The 27,747-nt window shown below is 35.8% G+C and overlaps 1 protein-coding gene across 5 annotated transcripts in view; it reads right to left on the bottom strand.

Annotated features, from left to right (window-relative positions):
- NALCN (sodium leak channel, non-selective) overlaps positions 1-27,747 on the bottom strand; it is a 345,832-nt gene that overhangs the window by 168,976 nt on the left and 149,109 nt on the right. For all 5 annotated transcript variants that reach the window (XM_023218071.3, XM_023218072.3, XM_023218074.3 and 2 more), the window contains 2 exons: positions 25,567-25,698; positions 6,238-6,405 (listed from right to left, as the gene is read on the bottom strand). In XM_023218071.3, coding sequence (XP_023073839.1) covers positions 6,238-6,405; positions 25,567-25,698 — 300 coding nt within the window. The remainder of the gene's footprint in view (positions 1-6,237; positions 6,406-25,566; positions 25,699-27,747) is intronic.

Genomic DNA, 27,747 nt, shown 5'->3' with positions numbered 1-27,747 from the left:
CAAAGACACAGCTTTTAAGGACATATTTATATGATTAGTATGTATAAATTAGTACATAATTAAAAGCTGAAGAATATAGTGTGAAAAATACAACTTTTCATGAAGTCTAAGATGTCATCAATTTTGTATGTAGCTCTAAGAAATAAAAAAATGCTGCCAATTAAAGTATAACACATCACTGATTATAACAGCTCCCAAATTCAGAGATATTAACATAGGAAAATTGCATTCCTGACATAAATGAAATGTAGTTTATATAATGATCATCCAAGATTATTTGATGTCAATAAGAGATTGAGTTGTCTGTGAAAGATGAATAGTGTCTTTGGAATACAATAAGAAACAGAAAATGCATTTTTACAAATCAGATTTGGCCAGGTGCAGTGGCTCACACCTGTAATCCCAGCACTTTGGGAGGCCAAGGTGGGCGGATCACAAGGTCAGAAGATTGAGACCATCCAGTTTAACATGGTGAAACTCCGTCTCTACTGAAAATACAAAAAATTAGCTGGGCATGGTGGCGGCCGCCTGTAGTCCCAGCTATTCGGAAGGTTGAAGCAGGAGATTGGCGTGAACCCGGGAGGCTGAGCTTGCAGTGAGCCGAGATGGCGCCTCCGCACTCCAGCCTGGGCGACAGAGCGATACTCCGTCCAAAAAAAAAAATAAAAGAAATATTCTTTTATTTTTTTTTAATCCCCAATGAGCACTGCTGTAAGAGTCACACCAACTATGCACTCCTAGGAACCATCTTTGCCTCCACATGGAGAAAGCCAGCTTAAGAATGACACCGACACACCAACAGAAGAAAGGTAGGTGAAGACGCACACTGAACCCCCGACACCATATTAGCCTCTGAATTTTGCCGTACCTGAAACCACGTTTACTGCATTTACTTTGATTTAACAGGAAATATCAATGGTCAGTCTTATTCCTATTGTCTGCAGAATGCAAATGATATGGTTTACGGCATGTAAGTAAACCAATGGAAAAAAATGACTAAAGTTGTGAAATGCATATTTCCTTCATGCTAATTTGAAATTTTTAAACATATGTAAGAAATTATGTTGTTCAAATTAAGCATCATACTACATGGTGAAGCTACCAATTTTTCCTGCTGTAATTCTTAACACACATTCCCAAATCAGAGCGTATTACTCTCAGTATTATTTAAAGAATAAGCAAACAGCTTTATCATAAGAACTATTAAAGTATTAACATTCATATTAATATCCAGAATAATAATCTGGAAAGATTTCACATTTTTATCAGATTTGTTTATTCTCAGACATAAATAATTTGGTACCTAACTGTAAACAGCTGAATCTAGACAAGTTTACAGGATCAATTACCAGCTTAGAGCTCAAATTTCAGTAGTTTTCCTGAGTTGTATTAAAATCATAACTGAAAGATTATCTAATTTTGAAGCCCATCCCAAATTCTAATAAAAACAGCCTGTGCACATCTGTGCAATTTTAATGAATTAATATTTCATTAGCTTGAAAAAAATGGAACTATTTAATACAACTTCCACATTGGTGATTTGATCAGCATTTTCAAAGGGTTAAACCTGCATTCCTAGAAAGGAAAAATCCCTGTCTGTGAGTCTAATTGTGCCTTTTCATTTATTCAGAGATCAGTAGGTTTTTCACTCTATCTACTCTATGAAGCTTTTTGATTTTGTGTTCCTAGAGATACAACACAAAGTAAACCATACTCTCAAATATAAGCACTTCAGAACATTTTGTGATTGTCTCCAAAACACATTTTCCTGGTCACATTTCTGAGTCTTTCTCTTAAAGGTCACTCTGTTGATTTGTAGTGAGATGCTGTAGAAATTGCATAGTTAAGAATATGAACTCTGAAATTCAAGTTCTTGGGAAGAAGTTTTAGCTCCATCATTTGCTAGGTATGCGGTCTTGGGCAAGTCAACAGATTTCTTCAGACCTCAATTTACACATAGTCTTTATCTCAGGGATTGTTAAGAGAAACAAATGAGACAATGCACTCAACAAGGTGCCTGACACACAGAAAATTCACAAGGAGCACCAGTCAACATCATCATGATGATACAGGTATGTAAGAACCACAGCATTTTGTAAGACCTTATGACTTCCCATAGGCCATGCTGCCCTGCATTGGTTGCAGCCCAACCACACTGGCCTTTGTGCTATTCCTTGAACCACATCACACAGGCACCCACCTAAGGACATGCCCAGTGTGATTCTCTCCATCTGGAATGCTTCCCCTCGGACCTCCTTACAGTTTGCTCCTTCACTTCATTCAGTCTCTGCTCAAACCTCACCTCTTCAGAGAGGGCTTCTATGAACAACTAATCTAAAATAGCCCCCCACTACACAATTTCTATTCTTTTTACCCTGCACACTTCTTCCTTAAGACATTTCCAGTATTTGTACTTCACATTCCTTTGTGTACTTCTTTGTTAACTGTTTGCCTTTAGAATTTAAGCTTCATAAAGTGGGAACCCTCTCTGCTTTGCCCACTGCTCCATTTTCAGTATCTGAAACAGTGGCTGACACATAGTAGAAGCTCAGTAAATATCACTTGAATAAATACATTAATAACATCAGTAATTAGTCTAACAGATAACTAATTTTTTTATTATACTTTAAGTTCTAGGGTACATGTGCACAATGTGCAGGTTTGTTACATATGTACACATGTGCCATGTTGGAGTGCTGCACCCATCAACTCATCAGCACCCATCAACTCATCATTTACATCAGGTATAACTCCCCATGCCATCCCTCCCCTCCCTCCTCCCCATAATAGGCCCCGGTGTGTGATGTTCCCCTTCCCAAGTCCAAGTGAGCTCATTGTTCAATTCTCACCTATGAGTGAGAACATGCGGTGTTTGGTTTTCTGTTCTTGCGATAGTTTACTGAGAATGATGGTTTCCAGCTGCATCCATGTCCCTACAAAGCACACAAACTCATCCTTTCTTATGGCTGCATAGTATTCCATGGTGTATATGTGCCACATTTTCTTAATCCAGTCTGTCACTGATGGACATTTGGGTTGATTCCAAGTCTTTGCTATTGTGAATAGTGCCGCAATAAACATACGTGTGCATGTGTCTTTATAGCAGCATGACTTATAATCCTTTGGGTATATCCCCAGTAATGGGATGGCTGGGTCATATGGTATTTCTAGTTCTAGATCCTTGAGGAATCGCCATACTGTTTTCCACAATGGTTGAACTAGTTTACAATCCCACCAACAGTGTAAAAGTGTTCCTATTTCTCCACATCCTCTCCAGCACCTGTTGTTTCCTGACTTTTTAATGATTGCCATTCCAACTGGTGTGAGATGGTATCTCATTGTGGTTTTGATTTGCATTTCTCTGATGGCCAGTGATGACGCTAGCCATAAGTAGAAAGCTGAAACTGGATCATTTATTTACTCCTTATACGAAAATTAATTCAAGATGGATTAGAGACTTAAATGTCAGACCTAATACCATAAAAACCCTAGAAGAAAACCTAGGTAATACCATTCAGGACATAGGCATGGCCAAGGACTTCATGTCTAAAACACCAAAAGCAATGGCAACAAAAGCCAAAATTGACAAATGGGATCTAATTAAACTAAAGAGCTTCTGCACAGCAAAAGAAACTACCATCAGAGTGAATAGGCAACCTACAGAATGGGAGAAAATTTTTGCAATCTACTCATCTGACAAAGGGCTAATATCCAGAACCTACAAAGAACTCAAACAAATTTACAAGAAAAAAACAAACAACCCCATCAAAAAGTGGGCAAAGGATATGAACAGACATTTCTCAGAAGACATGCATACAGCCAAGACACATGATAACTAATATTTTAAAGGAAGCCACTTTGCACTAAACATTACTTCATTTAAATGTGAGAAATATGAAGTTGTCTAAGGAAAGACTTGTTGGCAACACAGTAAAGAAAGGTTGATTGAAATGAGAAGTGTGAGGACCAACAGGGAAGACCAATGTGGGCCTTTATACAAAGAGCCGCTCTGTCTGGTACAGTGGATTCTCCACATGCAAATTTGCAAAAACCCTTGCGACACCTAAGTTTCTCAAGAGATTTACTTTTTAGCCACACATTAACTGAGATCATTTTTATTCATTATTAATACATTAGAAAAAGATAAGCATGGCCATGTGTAGAGAGATACAAATGAAAATCACTTAATCATTAACATAAATTAAACAGAACCAATTACAGGATAATCCAAAATCAAAGACAGCACTGAAATTGCAAACTTCACTATAATTTGACTATCTATCTATCATCTATCTATCTATAAAATGGTTACAGCTTGGACAGGCTAATTTCAGATATTTTGTAAAAAACAGACTAGTAGGAAAAAAAGACATGATGACAAGAGTAGGAACCTACAGACGATTAATAATTTGTTATAAGTTGGTTTATTTCTCTCTAGTCATTTTTTTCCATTTTATAGGTATTTTACATACACATATAATAAATACATGTAGTTATATATATAATTTATACTGTTTATCATTTAAATAAAACAGTCATATTTCTAAATTATAAAAAACTCATCATAATTATAATTATGACTTATTAAGCTATTCCTCAAATGTTTGTCATTGAAACAGTTTCTATTTTTTCTCTCATTAACAATTCTATAATAAATATTTTGCACACAAAATTTTGATATTTTCTAACTTTTTACTGAAAAACAGTATGTCAGAGACTATAGCAATATTAAGACCCGGAATATATTTTATACTGTACCTTTGCTGAAATAGGCAACACCAATTTTCTTAATTTGGTTACTTTAATAGCTTTGTAAAAAAGGTATCCTGTTGTTTTGATATAAAGCATATTCTCTATAATTATGTGCAATGATGCCCTAAGGTAGGTACTCAATGGCCATGATAACTTTGTGAATCTAGATAGCAGTGCACAAGAGCTTATAATCACATGAATGTTTGGAAAGCACATTTTGTATCAAGAATTTTAAACGTGTATATCTCTTGCCCCAGCCATGTCACTTATGATAATCAAGCTTCAGGATATAACTCAACAAATGAGGAGAGATTTACATCCACAGACGCTGAGGGAAGTGAGCACTTGAACCATGAAAATCCTCTGTGGTTTCAATATGCTTAGCTGTGATTACAAGGGCTCAGCTTTTTGCCTGAGTTTGTGGAGGGTTTTGCTTTTTACATTTTGTGAATTATATTTGCATGTCATTTGCCCCAGGTACTAAAAGTGTCTAGTTACATGTGATTTGGCAGCTAAAGTGAATATTGTTCTGAGAATAATACTTTGGTATTACTAATAAATAAAATCAATAAAGTTGCAATGCATGTTCTTTTTCCTAAGGGGTTAGAGAGTCCTGTTTCTCAAAATCACTTCTTTAAAATTCTATTGCCATTTTATTTCCCAACTATTTAACAGTATCTATTTAGAAAACAATCAATGCACTTTCTGGTGTTTCCATGATAAATTATATAAATGATCAAGTTTGAATCAGGAAAATGACTATATTTGAGGTGTTTTTTTTTACTAGAATAGCATGTACACATATTTTATCATTTTGACTAAGTATTTACCAGGACAGTGAGCACGTTGCTATATTCAATAATAACAAAGAATGTAACTAATAATTAGTTTATTGCATAATTAGAAAGCAATGTGATTCAATATATCACATTTTAAAAAGATATCCAATTATTATAAGTAAAATAAGAATTATAAGTGCCATCATTATAAATAATACTGTATGACTAATTACAATCTGTAAAGGTAAGTTTTATAAACCTTTAATATTTTCATTATCAATCATTGTTGAGCAAACATTTAGGCTTACTGACAAGGAAGATAAACACTTTGGATTAAGTTAATGTTTCCTACTATTTAAAGTTTGTGCCAACATCTCACGTAGTTTAAAATTTGATATGCATATATGGATATATGTTATCCATATACAAAAATATGTGTATCTATATAATGCTAATTTAGGAAAAGTAAGTAAAATATCTATATTGTTCCTTTGAATTTTCAGGAGTTTTAAAAGCAATTGTTACAATTTATGAATGCACTATTTCTAATTTTTAAGATGTCATTGTGCCTTCTCAAGTTCATACCATAATAGTTATTATATATAAATATTATATATAATTCTATGTGGTTGTTAAAATAATGTGACAGGTATTTACTCTGGAAATAAAGAAATTTCTAAAGACAAATAGGCATTATTTGTATTACCTGAAAGTACGTGAATTGCGAATGATAAAGATCTGGATATACATGAAGAGTAGTTCCAATTACGAGTAGTAGCTCGAATTTGTGGAGAGATGAGCTAATGTATCCAGTAAATCCCAAACACCATATCTTCAGAAGTGCTTCCAAATCAAACAGTACTGTAAAAGCCACCTAGAGACACAAAAAAACATTGAAATTGAAATTCCAAACTATAATTTATTCTAAATTATTTCACATATTTGTCAGTGTATGAATTTTTGCCACTATCATACACACTAAGGGGCCCCATAAGGTCAAGAATGACATTTTACTTTTAAAATGCATCTGAAATACACCAACTAGAACACAGTAGACCAAAACAATCTTAAACAATTATAAAAACATGTTACAATTTTGAATGTTTGTAAGTGGCTTTATTTCTTTATCATCTATATTTGATATTATTTTAAAACCATTATTATTTAAAGACTTTCTACATGCACAAAAGGCTGAAATTTTTGTATGTTATATTTTTTAAAGATACAATTTCTTTAATGTACACGGCATATTATAAAATAACAACTTACATATTGCTAACCACAATGAAACCAAAATTTAAAAGCTAAAATATCATTTATTCCTTTATGCTTTAGGCCACATGGCAAAAGAGAAATTGGGATTTCATATCAAGCAATTTATCTATGTGTGCATTTGCAAATAAATCATTATGTTACTTCATTATCAATAAAATTAATGATCGGTATTACTGTATTAACACATTTACTTGATCTTTTAACCTCTCACATGCATTCTATGAATTCACTATTCCAAATAACAATATTATAAAACACATGCATAAAGACAGCATGTTATTTTCCTTTACGTGTCCTATGAACAAGAATTTTCATTTTGTAAAGGAGACTGCAACTGGAATTAAAATTTGCAATAAAAGATTAACTTCTAATTAAAGACTATGAGGGTGACTATTGGGATTAGTCCCACTGAGAAGACACTACATGATTTATTGAAGATAGGAATACAGCAGAGCTGCTTGCTTCTCTTTTTCTAGGCTAATGTGGAGTATCAGAAGGGATTTTCTTCCACTCACACATGGAACATGTGGGGAAAATGCAGTTTTAATAATATTGTTTTAAGAAATGAAACATTAAAGGCACTGCAGATAGTTAATTTAGATGTGAAGAGGAAATTAGCATCACTTCTCAAATCTACCATTTCTGTAGATTCTAGTTGCTTTTTAATTTTAATTGCCATTTCCCTCCTCAAAAATGTAAAAAGGTAATATATTTTAAATTTGAAATGATCTTAAGTCCACAAAACATGTGGATGAACTCCCTTGCCCACGTTTCTCAGGTATTTCATGTTCATGTCATGTATATTCTTTCCTTGATCATCTGTATCTTCATCCACACATATGCTATCACATAAACAGGCTTGCAATTACATGTTTTTACATGAGATGTAAAAACAATTGTTACAATTTATGAAAGCACTATTTCTAATTTTAAAGATGTCATTGTCTTCTCTCAAGTTCATACTTTCTATACAATTATTAAGTATAAATATTACATACAGTTCTATGAAGTTGTTAAAAATAAGGTGACAGGTATTTACTCTGGAATGAAAAAACAATTCTAAAGACAAATAGGCATTCCTGGTATTACCTAAAGTTATGTGAACTGTGAATGATAAAGATCTGGGTATGCAAGAAGAGTATATGTCACTCTGCAACTTGCTTTTCTGACTCACTAACAATCGTGGATGTTCCTCCACATTAAGGAATATAGGTCCTAAGTTTTATTTATCAGCTATATAATTTCCCATAGTGTTCAACGTTTATATAACTCAACATTTTCTCTACTAATTCATTGATGGGTGGTATTTGCAGGAATCATCAGGAAAGGTGGTTAAGCACTTTGCTACTTCAATAAAAAGGTTGCACTAAGCATCCTCCCTCAATACCAGTATGTATTGAGGCTTTCATATCTATTAATATATTTCCAAAGTTGGTATTACTGGGGCAAAGACAGATTTATGTGTTTGAAATTTAGAAAATATTAAAGTGATTACTTTCAAAATATTGTAAGAAATTATTTGCCCTTCCACAATACAGGAAAGTCTTCTTGTCTCAAATCCATGCCAGTATCAGTGTAACCAAACTTCTTATTGTTGTTGCTTATCTGTTTATATGTTTATTAATCCCTTTAATTTCTTTTAAAAGTAATTAAATGTTACTGTTCATAACCTTGACACTATTGTATGGTGTTATTTTGTGTTTCTTGTGAGTTTTGGGCATTGTTGGTGTTGAGGACAACAATCTTCACTAGATACACTGCAAACATTTTTTCCCTAGCCAACAGTCTGGTTTCTAACTTTCACATTGTTAGTGCTACAAACGTAAAATTTACATGTTCACATATGTCTACAACTTTATGATTTTTTTCTTTACCTTTTACATACAAAATAGAACTTTAAGAAGATTAATACTAGTCTTCATATCCAGGAATACACTCTTTTCCTATTTGAGCTATATTTTATATTCTTTAATAATTTTTTTCCATATAAATATCCTATCTATCTATCTATCTATCTATCTATCTTTTTTCTTTTTTACTATTTCTATCTAGTTAGTTCCAGTGGGAAGAAAAGCTATTGATTTCTCTATATTGACCTTCTATACCCACTTTACTAGATTCTTCTATTAATTCTAATATTTTTCATAAAGTCTCATGAGTTTTATAGAAATATGTACATTTCATCTGGAAATAAAATAAGATTATTTCATTTTTAAGATTTATTTTTGGAGTTAATAATATGAATGCATTCGTTATAAAGGTACAGTTGTATAAAGGTTACTAAATACAAAATGGTAATAATAGGAATCCATAACTTGCTCCTTGTTTTCAATGAAAGTTTCTTCAGCATTCATATAGTGGTTGAAATGAGTCTTGGTGATTAATTTTTACCATGTTTAAAGACTTTCCTTTTCTTCCTATTCTCCTTCAAAGGATTTAACCTTCAATTCACTGAGGCAATGAAATATACCACAAGAGTTCCTGATGTTAACCATTTATTTATTTTTGGAAAAAAAACTCTAGATGATAATGCTAACAAGTTGGATTTTATTGGGTAATATATTTTATTTATAATTTTCACAGTTACTGTTATATGTGAAATTGGCCTATAATTTTACTTGTATATCATTATCAGGTTTTGGCTAAGATTATGCTAGCTTTATCATTTGTACTGCACAGTTTTCTATCTTGTGTATGATAATCTCTGAAATAAAATAAGAATTAGCACACCTTTAAAAGCAGACAGAAAGCACCAGGAAACCCACATGGTCACAGTTCTTTTGGTGATGGTGGAGCAAAGCTTTCCACTGCTGCTCAGATCAGGTTTCTTATCTCATCCATCAATTTGGCAGTTTGTGTTTTGCCAGGAAGTCATTAATTGTCTCTAGATTTTCAAGATCTGCATTTAGAGTACATATTTTTCCAGAAAGAATTGGTTCTTCCAGGGAGCCTGGGTTATCTTAGAAATCTGGGTCCCCCTTAAACCAACTTTTGGCTGCTGTTTCTCAGGTTCTGGACATAATGGGATTTTGAGCTCCAACCCCATGAGTGGGCAGCCTGTCTTACATAATTCAGTAGAGATAACATGGTAACTTCTTTTTTTCTTTTTTGAGACAGAGTCTCACTGTCACTCAGGCTGGAGTGCAGTGGTGTGATCAATCTTAGCTCACTGCAGCCTCTGCCTCCCAGGTTCAAGTGATTCTCCTGCCTCAGCCTCCCGAATAGCTGGAATTATAGGCACATGCCACCACGCCTGGCTAATTTTTATATATTTAGTAGAGATAGGGTTTCACCATGTTGGTCAGGTTGGTCTTGAACTCCTGACCTCAAGTGATCCACCCGCCTCGGCCTCCCAAAGTGCTGTGATTACAGGTGTGAGCCACCATGCCCGGCCAGAGATAACATTTTTGATCTGCCAGGGGTCAAGGTCCAGACTGATGGTTCCCTCATCCTTTCCCTCTCAGGGATGGGAGTTTTCCTCCCTGAGGTTATGTGGGTCCTCTCTTCTGCCTCTTCACTTTGCACAGGCCTCTAGTCTCTTCTGTCCTGGACACAGTCCTGAAACCTGCAAGTTCTGGTCACAAGGATATGCAAATGTCCTCAGGGCAGCCACTGCCTTGGGGCCCATCTGCTATTCTGGACTCATGTCACATTTAATTTTTGGCCTCAAGAATTTTCCTTAATTTTTTGCACACTCTGCTGAACATTTAAAATGTTTTAGTATTTTAGGTGTTTTGTGGAAACAATTTTTAGCTACCTTTCAGGGCCACTTTGTACGTACTTCCTATAGGCAGTGTACAATTTTATTTTGTGTTTAAACATACCCAGATTTTCTAGGGTTTTGATAGGAAAATTCAACCTACTCAAACAGAATGTACCAAAGTTATACTTGGTCTTATGCTTCCCGTTCATTTGATGTCATTGCTATTTCATTTTTAACTTTATCTTGTCTTTTTTTTAACTTGGTCAACTATTTGCTAATTTCTTTCTCCCTTCATCAATGTGGGCACTCGACTTGGTTTTTCTAATCCCCTGGTTTACTTCTCAATGGTTAGACATCAAACCTACACGTTTTTCTTATTGCTTCAAAATTAAATTGCTGGCTCACTCATCCCTCCACCCACACATCTGCAAACTTCACAGTACACTTCTACCATCCCACTCTCCACTGATATCACACCCTTTCTGAAGTCCTCGTTTGCTGAAATAGTTTACAAATGTATTACTAGTTTCTTGAATATTGTCATTTCTCTTTTTCTCAAAGATCCCTATTTGACATATTTAATATTATCTATTGAGATCCAATGCCCATCAGTTCTCTCTTCTTCTATCTAGTCATTGAGATTGCAATTTACTTATCTTGTGATTAGCACACTTAAAAGTCGTTTTCTTAAATAAATATCAAGGGTTGTATGCTCTTAGTCCTTTTATATATAAAATGCATTTTTAGCATTGACAGATGAACAAGTTGTCTGTGCACAGATTCTGGAGCTGCAGTTCTATTCTCTCAGTAGTCTATGATTCACTACCTTCTACTTTCCAATATTGTAGATGAGTCATCCATTTCACAATAAATTTATTTTACTTTTTCAGGTTACTTATGCCTGTTCAGAGGCTGAACGAGGTTTTTTCTTTATGCTTGCAACCAAGGAAGGTCACCAGGACATGAGTAAGAATCTGTTTTCATTTAATCTCACTAAAATTTAATGAGCTCTTTCAGTCTGCAGATTTATGTTTTTTTATTATTATTATTATTTAGGAAAGCTTTCTTCTGTTGCTTATGACAACTTTTCTTCTATCTGTTCCCTTTTTCCTTCAGGGACTGCTATTATTCATAGCTGTGTGGATAGGCTATTTTACTTTGCCCTTATTATTACATCTCTACCACTTTTTGAGTTATTTTTTCTCACTTCATCTCCCATATTAAAAACTAGCTCTCAAGGACTATGCCCTTTTTAAACTCATTTTTTGCACATTTTTAGTTGAAGTTACAGAAATTTTACTTTGTGCCCTACTTATTTTTCTGGAGACATAACAACAACAACAACAACAACAAACTATTCTCTCTCCCATCAGTTCTACTTGCTTGGGAAATCCCCATACTAGACATTTGTCTTGATTCTCTGAGTTTCATCCTCAGTTTCTGAGTCTCCCTTCGTGTGTGAATTAACTTTTCTGTCCTTCGCCATGGATATATGTTTCTGGTGTAATTGTCACTTATCTTTTACGCTATCTTAAGCAGTGGCAAATGAGGGGTAGTAGAGGGCACCATAGTTTACGGAGGTGAAAAACCTGAAAAGCCATAGTTCCTTTGCTGAACATCTGAAGGAGGCTTTTTGCTGACAGGATTTCCCAGAAATGAGTGGAGTCATTTATTGACCCCCTTCTCCACCTGGAGTAATTCATTCTCTAGTGAGGTTCCCTTCCTGGCCCATTGAGACCCACAGGACTCTGTGGATGGCTCCTGGACTACAAGCAGCAGGCAGGCAGGTCCAGCTCCCCTGCAGGAGATGAAATGCCTTCTGCCCTGAGCAGTGGCCTCAGGGGACCAGAGGACTCAGACTTTGCTGCGAGTCCTGCAAGTGGTACTTCCTCTCTAGCACAGGCTTCTTAGTTCTGGCCTTGCAATGACATGGGGAAGACCTAAACCTGTTCTCTCTCCTATGGGTACTAGGGGATCTCAGGAGAAACTGAAATTTATGTGTTGCGAAGGTCCCATCCACATGCCTGACCTGGTTGCTGTATTAGCAGAGGAAACAGTAACAGACACCTATGACATCATCTCTCCCTTCACCTGTATTTTCAGACTGAGACTTTCATTCCAAAAAAAAAAGAGTGGTGTCCATTTTACAGTGTTTTTTTAAGAACACTACTAATAAATGCCTGAAAGATATTCTAATAGATTGTCTAATTATATATACATACAATTAATCACTTTACTAACTGCATATATTATCAAAAGGACAGATGGAATGAACTGTTTAGATGAGCATAATTTATAGTAAAACATGCAGCTGGATCTGTTTGCATTATGATTTTCTTTTGTGGGAAAATGATATTTTTTTGAAAGACACTAAAAGGCACTAAAAGATTTAGTAAACTGTTATGTGATTGTATTTAAATAGCTATAGCCTTACTGATTTTCCTACTAGAATTCCTGATTCCAGATTCTCTTGGAATCAAATGCCATGCTTTGAACATAATTTGTTAACTTTCACAAGCCAACACTCTAGCTCTCTGAAATATTAATGCCAAAGTGATAACATTTTATGGAAAAACAATGCACATAAAAATATGCCCACCTTACTTGAAGGTATAGGTTATTTTGCCATAGAGAAGAACTATGTCAGGATTTAAAGAAGGTGATTAGGAAAATCAAATTAGTTTAAATGATCACTAATTATTTCAGTGTAGGTTTTGGGGTTTGGTATAGGACTTATAAATTCAGAGGACTATAATAGTTCGGAAGAACCAAAATCGAAGCAGTGGAGGCAAGCTCTAGTAACCACTTCTCAAGGTGCAGCTCCAGATTATTGCAGTGAACTCAAACTTGATGGTAGCTGGACAGGGTGGCATTTGCCAGGGGCATGCTGGGAGCCATCTGAAAGGGAGAAGGCAACTGGGCTCTCTGCAGAACCTAGTTGCCTGGAGGGCTCCCACCAAAGTCACCTGAGCAGGTGTCCAATCTCAGGGCTTTCTGCAAATCCCAGGCATTCAGCTGGCAGCCTGTGGAAAAGTGGAAGATTGGCTTCCATTTGTCACTCTAAGCCTGGCAGCCCTCCACTGCTTTGGCCCTCCTCAGTCTGCAGCCCCCGCACCAAGAAGGTCTCATTGGGACCCTTATTCTGTTTCATATTCTGCAGTGCATTCCACTTTTGTGAGTACCTACAAGTTAAAACTTAACTTTTTAAGAGTTAAGACAAAATTTGTAAGAGTATAATAAACTTTTTCTTTCCTTTTTTTTGCATTACTTTAAGAAAACTTAGAAACAATACATAGGAAAGAAGAGAAATATTTATTTCTTCTTACAAATACCCTAAAGCAGTGTTTCCCAATCTTTTTTATTTAATCGCCTCTTCTAAGAGGTCTTTTAGAGATTTTATTCTCAATCACCACCTCATGGAGTTTTGATACCTCTAACGTATTATGTATCTGTTTACATACTCTACTTTGGTTGTTTGGTCTACATAGCAATCTGCATTATAAAAGAGTGAGAATTTTCTACCCCCCCCAACTAGGAACATATTTTTACCCCTTCAGAGGTGATTTTACACCCTGTTGAGAATGCATGCTCAACCAATATACCTGGTTCGATGTAGCCATAATGAGACAGGGGAATAGGGTCTGGAGGCAGGGAACCTAAGGCCATTTCACGCTGACTTCCTAGAACTAAACTGAAAGAAAAACCCTAACTTTCCATGTCTGAGTAACAAAAGGACCAGGGGCTACTCCCTTTGCAAGCCCCTACCTTTTCTGTGTGGCAGATGGATAATTTAAAGTACCTCTGATTGGTTGCTTTTCCCAACCAGACACTTGCATAGGAATGTAACTTCCTAACTTCACCTCAGCCTCTGATTGGGTGCCACCACTTCATTTACATGGGGTGAACATTTACATAGGGTGGCCAATGGGAAACCTCTAGGGGCTATTTGGACCTAAGAAGATTCTGTATCTGGGGCCCTTGAGCGCTGCTGGGCTCACTCCCACACTGTGAAGTGTACTTTCACTTTCAATAAATCTCGCTTTCCTTGTTTCACTCTTTCCTTGCTTTTCTGTGCGTTTTGTCCAGTTCTTTATTCAAAATGTCAAGAACCTGGACAACTTGCAGTCAAGACCCTCTACCGGGAACAACAGCAGAGTTTAATCTCATAAACACAGGCCTGTGAGATAAAATAGTAGAGACGGACATTGCCCATACGTGGAAAGATATTTGAAATATGTTATTTAATATTTATGTTGCAGTCTCTGTTTTCTAATTTCAAAGAAACATAATGGATATCATGAGAAAAGAATGCATATTTGTCACAAAGGAAGGTTACGGGACAAAGCTCACAGGAAAATCCGTTCAGGCAATCCCATTCTTTTACATGAGATTCAGATTCAATAACACCAAAAAGTGATTACTGATGACCTGTATCAGTCTGGAGCTGTCTGTCAATCACCCACTCTTAGCTTATAGTGTATATCAGTATGTTAGAAAGAGCAAACTTTGAGATGGATGGTTGAGTAGCCCAGATTGTCATTACTGTATTATATTTTTACCTAACAAGATAATGTCCAAATCTTTTAGAAACACACACAAAAAGTAATTGTCAGAAGAAACCTATTTACTTGAAGTTTCCCAGAAAATGAAATTAAACTCAACAATAATGTCAAAGACTGCTGCTATGGAAAGATTGATTATTTTCTTAATTTGGTCATTTTTTGTGATTAATGAACTCAAATGTGGGTGTCAGATTTTGTTGGGGCCAAAATAAATGACTCTTCATTTTAACAAATACCATAAAACCAAATGTCTTCAGAGGAATGCAGAAATCACTTTTCTAGAAAAGAGGACTCCCTGCAAGATAGCAAAATGAATTCATGATTTATGAAACCCCTTCTGTGTTAAACACACTGTGATCAAAGGAAAAGAACAGGAAACCAAAGAGTCAGGAAGGAATTCTAAACGAGGTTAACCTCTTTATTGACCAGAAATGCAACAGAAATATATGCTAGGTCAAGAATCAGGCAATGCTGAACCCAAATGTTTCCTATAGGGTGAGGAGACTAAGGCACCTTAGATAAGGTAAAGACAAGAAGAACCTTTGTAGCATAAAGACAGGGACTAGGATGGGTTTCCTTGCTAAGGAAAGCACAGTGAGAGCAACTACCCAAGGCTAAGATCTTATAGGAAGCTGCAGGCCTCCAGAGACAGGAGGAGAAATAATCAGCTTATCTGAAAAATCAGAACAAGATCTTTTATGGACTACGGACTAGTGACAAAAACTGTGATATCACCCATATCAAGGGGCCAGCAATCTCCAAATGACACTTAAAAACCTGGCTCTGGATGGTGGGTTCAAGGTTAAGGCAACTGCAATATCCCTAAGAAAGTAGAAGTGATCACAGAGGGAGGGAGAGAGAAATAGGAAAATCTCCCAAGTCAAATGAGGCAGCATGCGAAGATTTTAAATAAATCTTATGAGAAAGAAAACAAAATTCTAAAATTCAAAATATGAATTTACTCTCAATAAATGTTGTCAAACTTTTTTTCACAATCATTTAGTTGTTTTTATTATTTTATTTTATTTTTAAATTCAATTCAATTAAATGTAATGTTCCAGGATACATGTGCAGGATATGCAGGTTTGTTATATAGGTAAATGTGTGCCAAGGTGGTTTGCTGCACCTACAAACCCATTACCTAGGTATTAAGCCCCACATGCATTAGCTATTTATCCTGATGCTCCCCCTGGCTCTGATTTGTATCCTTTTTGCTTTAATAAAAATGTAATCAGAAGTATAGCACTTTCCTGATTTCTATGAGTCATTCTAGCAAATTATCAAACTTGAGAAGGCTAGTGGAAACCCCCGAATTTATAGCCTGTTGGTATGTCATATGATATGTCATATGTCATATCAACCACATTAGCCATGTCATATGTCATATGTCAGGGAGGCCCTGGATCCCCTGAACTCACAGTTGGTATCTCAAGTAAGGGCAATCTTGTAGAGGACTGTGCCCTGTGTTATAAAGTTTGGTCTAAAATCCAGGTAGTTAGCATCAAGTCATTTACTCATATAAAAAAGAAAGTTATAAATAAACAATACTGGCAGCAAAAAGGATTATACCTTCAGTTTCAATCGAGATTATAAAAATCCTGAGAGAAAACTGTGGAAATGTGAGATATTAGTTAGAATTAATATCTCTATAAATAGCAAGCAATTAACCATCAAATTGATAAACCGTAATAATCAAACCATAAAATAAGTCATTAATCAAGGTCTCTCTTCTCCGTTTCTCCGCCAGGGATTCCACTGCAAACAATGGGCCTACATGGCATTCCAGAGGGACTTTATTCACAGAAGAGAAAAAGAGAAAAATATGTTTATTTCATTTGTGAAAGGAAGTGTAACTTCCCTAACATAATCACACTAGCAATGTAAAATAAAATCAAATCATAGAACTACTATCCTTATGATTGAAAATTCATAATACAATGTCAGCATACTGGATTTGTTTATTAAAAGTAGTGCTACAAAATCAAGTGTCCCAGGAATCTAAAATAGATTCATTATCAAAATATCTATTATTCTAATATACTGCACTAAGAAATTAAAAAGGAAAGTCTGTATAGTCAGCTCAATATATGTAGAAGAAGATTGAATACTCAATTCATCATGAGAAACACTGTTAGCAACCTAGAAATAGAAGTGAGTTTATTAACATGATGAAAGGCATCTATAAAAACCTACAAACAACATTAATGATGAGATCATAAGTATTCATATCAAAATATAGAAAAACACCCAGCATGTCCATCCACTATCACTGCCACTATTCAACATTTTATTAGAGAACCACACCAGGACAATAAAAGAAGAAAAAAAATCAGAGAGATAATAATTAGACATGGAAAGACAAAACCTTAATTTCACAAGATATAATTATCTACATAGAAATTCCAATCAAGTCTATAGATGATCACAAACAACAAATTGTAGTAAAGTTGCTGGCTATGAATGAGGTCAATATAAAAAAAAATATTATTCCTACATCAATAAAACTTTAATTGAAATTATTTCATTCATAAAAGAAACTGTAGGATATGTAGGCATGAATCTAACAAAAAAATGTGGAAGACCTTTGGAGAAAATTATGAAGCATTATTGCAAAACGCTAAGGAAGGTTAGAATAAGTAAATAGAGATGTTCTTAACATCAATTAAAATCTCATTAGTAAAATGAATTAAATTTTCGTAATGTAGAGCAAGAATAGCAAGGCCAAGAACAGATAAAACAAATCTGAAGAATATCAACATCAGTGAGCATGCCCTAATAGATCTCAAGGTTTATTATAAAGGATAGCACTTATGACAACATCTTATCAACTAAAGCTTTGATGTATAGACACAGACTGAGGTGTCCAGAAATACAATCGTGCACATGTGTAAACCTGGTATAAGACAGAAATAGCACTACAGGAGTGAGGAAAGAATGAATTTTCAATGAATCTTTGAAGGACAATTGTTTATATATGGGAAAAAAATTCAAGTCCTTATCTTATTCCAAACGTATTGGAGTCTAAAATTGAAAACGTACAACTTGAAAACTCTAGCCTTTACTGTAAGAGAATGTCTTTCGTAACTGTGGTATAGATAAGACACAAAAAGCACTGAACCAAAAATTAAAGATGACTATATCTTGCAATGTTAAAATTAATAACTTCTATTGAAGAAAAGACAGCAAATAAAAGTTAAAAGACAAGCTGAACGCTGGGAGATGTCTGCACTGTATATTACTAGATACCTGAAAAATCAATTAGGGTACAGATTAAACAGGTAAAATTATAGAAGATGAAACTCAGGACTGACAGAATATGAAAAAAAGGTCAAATCTCTGTAGTAACCAAGAAAATGTCTATTAAGACTATAATGATTATATTAAATTATAAGAAAATTAAAAATCCTGAACATAAAAATGTAGCATGAAGTAGAGCTGCTCATATATCCTGGTAGGAATGTAAATTCACACAAGCACTTTGAAGTTCAATTTAGCAATATTTAGCAAAGTTGAAAGTGAGCATATCTAACAAATTCACAATTTTAAGCCTAGGGATATGTTTAGAAAGAACTCTCCCAAATGTGCACAGAAACTCAAATGAGAATGTTTACTGAGGCATTTTTTTCAACAGCAAAAAGTTGGAAGCAATTGAAATACCCATTGCCCTTATATGCAGAACAAATAAATGAATGCTTAAATTGGCATGAATCAATTTCTCAAATATAATGATGAGTGAAAGAGAAAAGTGGCATCTTAATACTTCATGCTCTCCTAAAACATGCATTGATATGATGAATATAGTTCTCTGTAGATTAGGGAGAAGGAGGAGATCAAGAAGTAGTACACAGGGAGCTTCTACTCTACTAATGATATTTTATTTCTGAATGAAAAACCTGATCCAAACATGAAAAACTATTAATTTTTTAAAAATCTGGGTGACGAACCCACAAATATTGGTTATAATATTTTCTCTATGGGTTGAATTTACGAAATACTTTCTAATTAAGAAGGAAGTAAAAGAAAGTCACATATTTGCAAAGGATAGAAATTTCAAAAAGAAGGGAAAATAAATAACTATAGAAAAAGAATCCTGCAAAATAATCACATTAATACGCAAAGGCTAATGGTTGCTTCTGACATCATAGGTGTCTGACATAAATAGGTATAATCCTGCCCAAATCTTATTTATGTAAAATTAATTTAGTCTCAGCACCTTTTGCTTCATCAATAATCTGTTTTAGAAACAACATTCTCTCAAACTAACTTCTCTTAACGAACTAGCATCTTGGCAGATTATGACTCATTCCCTCCGACAAGACAACTTAATACATAATTTTGTTCTCTACCACAATAGAGAATGATTTTTAGATCTATTGGAAACATGGATTTAATAACTGAAACTGCTCATATGGATATGATGTGTTGAGATAAACACTGACTTGGAAATTGTTCTTAATTTCTTCTTCTAGATTCACTAAAATTTCTTTGATAAATCATGTTATTGCTACAAATTTTAGGTATAAACCTCACTCAAGATTATACCCGATAATCTTTTTAGATTCTCACAGAACTATAGCTCCTAAGAGTAGAAAGAGGTCCCCAGAGTTACACATCCATGGCCATGCCTTATTTACTTTATTTACCTCTGATTCCCCATCACCAAGCACAACTGCCATGTAAGAAAGGATACTAGGCCCTTCTTCCTCTCTGTTCTCTGTCTTTATCATTAAAATGAGATGAAGAATTTTATATCACCTGTGAAATCTTTGCAGAGAAACTCTGAACGTATTTAAAAGAAGTATTTCCTGTGAGGGACTAAGAGGGCTTAAGTAATAGATGATACTTTCTTTTCTGATGAATCTAGATCCTCTTAATAGCAGACCTCTTTGTTTAGCTCAACAAAGAGCACGTGAAGATGCAAGTCTGGGAGTGGAGTGGAATTGCTGTGCATGAGTAGCAGGGGAAGAGCCTGCCTGGCTGATGACAAGTTGGGGAGATGTGGGAGTAGGCTGGGTAGGAGGGACAGAGTTGAGAGAAAGAGGAGCTTTAGTTAATTTACTGTGGAGGATGTAACACAGAGTCCTGGGACTTCCTTCTCCCCTTTGGGTTCATTAGAAAACATGACTGTGCTCATTAAAACTTAACACCAGGAGGTGGAAGAGGGCTGAGCTCCCCATTCAGATAGGCCTAGAGGAAATCAGAGAACATAGCTGGGGATAATGCCAGGAGGTGACATAGAGCTAACTTTGGGCCTCTGTAGGACCGTTTGCTTGCTTGTTGTATATCTCCCATCTATTTGTGAGTTTCTCAAAAGAAGAATTTTGTTAAAGTTGTTAATCTCCTGTGCTGTGCTGATAAATTTTGTTAAACGTACAGCCTAATGGATACAAATACTGTCTTATATAACAATAATAAGAAAAATATTGCTCGTATTTTATTATTTCTTAAGAAAACAAGAATATATATTTTAAAATGTAATTATGTTCATTATACAATATGATTTTTATGTGCAATAATAATATATTCTCTTAGATCAAAATGAAAAGTTGAAATTCTTACAGAGGAAAATAAACTTTACCTTTTTCAATTTATCATAGGCTAGAAAAGATGTAAACTTTTTCCTGTTTCTAACCTAATTCTAAATTTAGGTTAATTAATCTAAAGTAACAAAACAAGTCCCCAGCTTCTCAACAGAAGCTAAGCAGCTTAATTTATTCTTAAAGGGTGATTTTTAGACTGTGAGTTGGCTCCTAATGGGTAAAGTGATTTATTTTAGATTTTCTAAATAATTTATTCTGGAATATGTAGGAACTTAAAAAATTACTTCTTTAAAAGCTCATGACCTGTTGTGATCTATTTTAAAAATAAACTTTTCAAAATATTACATAATGCTATTGCCTTAAATACTGCATCATTATAGTCTACTAACTTGAATTGCTGTTATTATAACTATTTTGAGAATTAAATAAGACAATGAATTCTTTTAAAGCACTGGGTGCATAATGGGCCCTCCAAAAAATGGTAGCTTTATTGTTGTCAATGTTAAAATATTTGACTTTAATACGAGAGTGTTAGTTGACATGCTGTCTGTTTCTATAGCTTAAACCAAGATCCATTTTTGTAAATAAAGTTTTATTGGAAAACCACCATTCTGAGACCACACTCACTTTTGTACAATTGCAGAGTTGAGTAGTTGAGACAGAGAGAGGGTGGTCTATGAAAGGCAAAATGTTTACTATGTGGGTCTGCAAGAGTTTGCCGGCCCCTGGCCTAAACTCAAGCCATTTTTATAAACCTTATAAAAATAGAATATATTATGAAAAAGCAAGTTTAGTTAAATTGACTTTTTCACACTCATTGGAAACAAATAACTTTGTCTCATGTATAAGTTTCTAATACAAAGAGAAATGGCAATGTAATTTGAATTAAAACCAAACATACTTGGGGAAAGCCAAACACACAAAATAAAAAACAGAGTGGAACGGCCAGGAGTGGTAGCTCATGCCTGTAATTCCAACACTCTGGAAGGTTGAGATGGGTGGATCACTTGAGCCCAAGAATTCAAGACCAGCCTGACCAATATGGCGAAACCCCATCTCTACTAAAAATACAAAAATTAGCTGGGTGTGCCTGTTATCCCAGCTACTTGAGAGGCTGAGGCAAGAGAACCACTGGAACTCGGGAGGCAGAGGTCGCAGTGAGCCGAGATGGTGCCACTATACTCCAGCCTGAGTGACAGGGTGGGACTGTCTCAAAAAAAAAAAAGAAGAAGAAAACAACAATAACCCAAAACCACCAAAACCTAGAGTGGAATAAATTCAGAATGCTTAAGTAGTTCAAGGGTAAACTGATGGGGTCTATCTGGTTGTTTAAGTGAACAAAACCACCACTACCTAGTTTATTTATTTATTCATTTTTTTCCAGGATTTCAAAGAGTTAGTTGTTAGATGGTTAACTGATTTGCCACTTTGTTAAAAAATGAATGACATGTAAAAAGCTGCATTCATGTAAACCAGTGTGATAAGTTTGGGAATAAGTGTACCGCCGTGAAACCATTACCATCAATCCCATTGACACCCACCACCTCTCAAAGTTTCCTCCCACCCCTTTTCTTCTCCTTATTGTCAGGGGACAACAACTATTGGACACATAATATATACTGAATTCCACCATCCAGTCCTGTCCGTCTGTTGTTGGGGTTGTTTTTAGTTTTAATATTATATAAAAGACAAGGATTTACCAACTACTCCTAGACTCTACAATACACTTTAATAATAACCAGTCAACTGTACAATATTCAATTATTTGACATTTTGCTGGAATTTCTTATAGTATGAGGATAAATCATCTACCATACATAAATATATTAGGAAAGGATCAATTTTGTATGTGAAAATGTTAGGTAAAATTTTCTAAAGAATTCCATCCCTTGCTGTTGCCAGTGTGGAGGACCTCTTCACTTACGCTCCAGGATTGGTTTAGTGTGACCACCTGCCCACCCTGGGCTAGATCACCAGAGCAACGTTACTATAATCTCTAATGTCGGGATTCCCTCAGGAGCAGGTGCAGATTCCTCCTCCCAGAGAGATGAACCTAATTGTAATCTCTTGTGGCCATTTCTGCTTTTGTTCCCTGGCATTTTTGTCAGCAGCTCTTTACCTACTGATGCCATTACTCTTGTATCATTCTTCCATCTCGTCGATCTTCCCACCTCTCCCTCCTCAGAGCCTTGAAGTAATCTTTGAGTCTCTTCTATGTTAAATAATTTCCTCTCCATTCTCAATCTTCATTCCCAGAATCTACTTTCTGTCTGTGTCTCAACTGATTCTCTCCCAAATGCATGAGTTGCCCCTGCAGCCCTTTCCAGCCCTTTCTAGTAGAATATGTGGACGAGGAAGAGGTGCCCCAACCATTACTCCTTGATACTTCTTTGCAATGTATTTCATGAAGTTAAAACATACCTCATGGAATGCATGAATTCACCAACAGAAGGAAAGAAGGCACCCACTCTCCCTGTGTTGCCTTCTGTCCTTCTGTCAATCTGTTCATCAGTCACTTGCTCATTCCCTGTGACTTTGCTCCCTGACTCCACTCTTCTCTCTAAGAACTGGCCTCACTCTGAGTGACTTCAGTGTCCATGTGAAGACTCAGCCAGTGCCTTAGCTTCAACAGTCCTTTCTATTTCTTCCTTGACTCCATCAATATGTTTAAGCCACCTACATCCATGTGACACCCTAGATTTTGTATTTCATTACCCAGAATTACTACCAAATTGTAAAATCCTGGACTCCACTCTCTGATCACAACCTTTTCTAGTTCTATTATTCCATCACTTCGGTGGTACCTGTTCTTTAACCTTATAGAGATCATTGATCCTTCACCTTCACTCCTCCAGTCCACATCCAACAGAGACCACAGGGTCATCATTGCCATCACTGCCAGCAATCCATCTTTTCCCCTTGTTTCTCAGTTCCCCCAGCCTGAAAAAAAAAACCCTAAAGCTGGATTGATTTAAATGTTGCTTTTCCCTCTTCTTATACAGGGCTAAAAAGTTGCAGATCTGTCTCGGTGTCGTCCTAAATGGATCTTTAATATTGCATTTGCTGTATTGTTAATTTTTTGCCTATCCCCAGGCACTTCTTCCCTCTCCCCTTTCTTCTCCAGCTTCCCACTGCATTATCTCATTATCTGGTCGGATGCAGACCTTGCTTCTGACTTCCCGGGAAAAAAAGAAATAACTTGATGAGGCTTCCTTCACTGTTCTTTCCCTGTGTTAGAAATTTACCTGCAAATATTAGTATCAGTCCAGGTTTCTCTCTGCTTTTTTTTTTTTTGAGATGAAGTCTCACTCTGTTGCCCGGGCTAGAATTCAGCGGTGTGATATCGGCTCACTGCAACCTCCACCTTCCAGGTTCACGTGATTCTCCTGCCTCAGCCTCCAGAGTAGCTGGGATTACAGGTGCCGGACACTACATGTGGCTAATTTTTTGTATTTTTAGTAGAGATGGGGTTTCACCATGTTGGCCAGGCTGGTCCCAAACTCCTGACCTCATGATCCGCCCGCCTAGGCCTCCCAAAGTGCTGGGATTACAGGCGCGAGCCACCATACCTGACCTTCTCTCTGCTTTTAATGACAATCCATTCATTGTGTGCTTGATTTTCAGCAAAATTATACCTAATTTTCAGAGGCTGGGCTGGATGTAATTTCTTCATCAGCCCCTGTCATTAGTTCTCCATAGCACAAAACTCTTATGGTTTACTTTTTTTTTTTTTTTTTTTTGCTAGATTGTAAGCTCCATATACCAGGTAGCTATTGGGCCAATGTTGCATCACAGAGACTGTAGCCCAGTAAAAGTTTTGTATTAATGATATTTTGTTTCAGGAGATACACTTCCATGAAGAGGAGAACTCAGAAGTGACTACTTAAAAGTTTCTTGATATCCACATAGATGTCTACACTCAATAGGTACATGCAATCAATTCTTTTTCACGTAAGTTTGTGTGTGGGTAGACTAAACTTTTATTAACCAAATATGTTTTTAAATGTACTGAGAGAATTCTAGGAATCTAATAACACTTAATTATATGATAATTGATGTTTTTTATGTGAAAAATGCTTTGGTAATATGAAATAATCAAATTGTGACTTTTCTGCTTTTTCAGTTTACTTTTTCATAGGTTGGATTTATTGAAGCATTGTACAACTGTATATGTATACCTCACTCACACGATGAATGGGTTTCTATGTTGTCAATTTTTTCATAAATATGTAACCACTGAATTCTAAGATATAGTTTAGGTAACTTTTTACATTGAAAAAAACAAAGATGTTGGAAAATTATTAAAATGTTCTAATTTAAATGCAAAATGCTTATTGAAAGAAATAAAAATTAAAATATTTTAAGAATCAGGTATTAACTAAATTCTTTATCAATAGGAAGTACTATTCCAAAACTCTAATATGATATGTAGAGTGCTAGGGAGATGCTTATTTATTTAATCATGAAACCTACCTTTAATTGATGTATTTAATGTAGGTTGTAACACCCATTTCTAGAGCAGTAATTATCATTATCATCTCTCTGTATTTCCTTCCAGCCCCCTTCTAGGTATTGTTGAGCTGCCCTGCTTGTTTATGATCTTCTGAATCTGTGCCTCCTTGTACTTAGTAGAAAACAAACTAAAGTAAGCTGAGAAAGGGAGAGATAATAAGAGGTGGATAGGAAAACAGCAAGATCCTAGAGAAAGGCCCAGGGGAAAAGGGTTACCCTGGCAACGTGAAATACTGTGAGGAAAATGACTCAGGCCCACAGCGACAGGAAATGCATCAAGCCACACCATGACCAGAGGAACCACTTAAGAAGCAGACAATGATTCAGCTTTGGTGAAAGTCAAGTAATGCACAGGCTACACTTCACTTTCGCATCTCTAAGAGGCACCGTCCGCGCTTCGCCTGCTCGCTGCCCAGCGATCTTCCCGGCGCAGAGCCGCTTACCTCCGCCAGGTAGAACTCGTCGTACTGCCTCCTGAAGTTCTCTCCTTTGTAGTAGTTGCTAGCCGCCACGATCACGTCGACGGTCACCATGCTCAAGATGAACATGTGGAAAACCGATGATCGCATCATTTTCTGAGGGGGCAAAACAGACAGACTCTTAACAAAGAAATAACCCTCATGATTCAATGTAATGGACGGGCCTAGGCCTTGGCTGACACCTTTGTGATGTGCTGCTCTGCAAAACAGGGCTTCCAAGATAAAGCCATCCATGTCCTGTACTGCTGAACTGGGCGGGCAAGGGAACCTTTCTTTCAGGCAGCTAAACAATGACTAGGCAGATGGTTTCAGAGACTTTTGACGAAAAATGGAAAATACATATCACTTAATTTGTGTATAGCTTGCATCTTAATTTTTTAATCGGTTGATTGGGTAGTATTTATCCTTAATTCTGAGTGTATGGATAAATGGCTTTTAAAAAGCTAGTAACACAAAACAAGTATTAATTTATTCTGTGTTAAGGGAGAATACGGTGGATAAAAACATTTTTGAGATGATTATTATACAATGGGAGAAGTAGGAGAAACCTAAGATTTGTTTTTTTACTTATTACTTCCAAAAATATTTGTTGAAAAGTTTACTACAACTTCTAGTAACCTACATCTACATTGTACTTGCTATCTACTTGGAGTTTTTCTAGGTGCTTTACGTAAATTAACCCATAACAACCCTAGGAACCTATTCTAATAAGGAACCTGAGGCTCAAAGAGGCTAAATAACTTTCCCACTGTCACACAGGGATTAAAGATGGACTCAATACCGGAACCCAAGTCTGGTCCAAGTCTGTCTACTGCCTACGTGAAGAGAGAGATAATTAAACATTAAAAACTAATGAGTATTATTATAAAGGTTATCGTATATTAAATAGCTACTATGTTCCAGGCCATATTATTCACATTAAAATATTTGTGGGTACACAGTAAGTGTGTGTGTGTGTATATATATATATATTTTTATGGAGTACATAAGATGTTTTGATACAGACATGCAATGTGGAATAAGCACATCATGGAGAATGATGTATCCTTTGAGTTACAAACAATTACATTACACTCTTTAAGTTATTTTAAAATGTACAATTATTATTATTGACTGCAGTCACCCTATTGTGCTACCAAATAGTAGGTCTTGTTTATTCTTTATATATTTTTTTGTTCCCATTACGCATCCCTACTTCCCCCCGGCCCCCGAGTGCCCATCCCAGCCTCTGGTAACCATCCTCCACTCTCTATGTCCATGAGTTTGATTATGTTGATTTTGTGATCCCACAAATAAGTGAGAACATGTGATGTTTGTCTTTCTGTGCCTGGCTTACTTCGCTTAACATAATGATCTCCAGTTCCATCCATGTTATTGCAAATGACGGGATCTCGCTCTTTATTATGGTTGAATAGTACTCCATTATGCATATGTACTGTATTTTCTTTATCCATTCATCTGTTAATGGACACTTAGGTTGCTTCCAAATCTTGGCTATTGTAAACAGTGCTGCAGCAAACATGGGAGTGAAGATTTCTCTTAGATATACTTATTTCTTTTCTTGTGGTTGTATGCCCAGCAGTGGGATTGCAAAATTACAGCAGCTCAATTTTTAGTTTTTTGAGGAACCTTCAAACTGTTCTCCATAGTGGTTGTGCTAATTTATATTCCCACCAACAGCTTACAAGGGTTCCCTTTTCTCTGCATCCTCACCAGTATTTATCATTGCCTGACCTGTGAATATAAACCGTGTTAACTGGGGTGACACGATGTCTTATTGTAGTTTTCATTTGTATTTCTCTGATGATCAGTGATGCTGATCACCTTTTCATATGCCTATTTGTGCCATTTGCATGTCTTCTTTTGAGAAATGTCTGTTCAAATCTTTTGCCCATCTTTTGATCAGATTATTAGATTTTTCCTACAGAGTTGTTTGAGGTCCTCATATATTCTGGTTATTAATACTTTGTCAGAGTGATAATTTGCAAATATTTTCTCGAATTCTGTGTGTTGTCTCTTCACTTGGTTAATTATATTTTTTGCTGTGCAGAAGCTTTGTAACTCGATGTAATCCCATTTGTCCATTTTTGCTGTGGTTGCCTGCGCTTATGGGGGTATTGCTCATAAAATCCTTGCCCAGTCCGA

Source organism: Piliocolobus tephrosceles, chromosome X (genome assembly GCF_002776525.5).
Source record: "Piliocolobus tephrosceles isolate RC106 chromosome X, ASM277652v3, whole genome shotgun sequence".
Classification (NCBI taxonomy): Eukaryota; Metazoa; Chordata; class Mammalia; order Primates; family Cercopithecidae; genus Piliocolobus; species Piliocolobus tephrosceles.
Note: the sequence above shows the minus strand (reverse complement) of the source record. Positions and strands in the feature narration are given on the sequence as shown.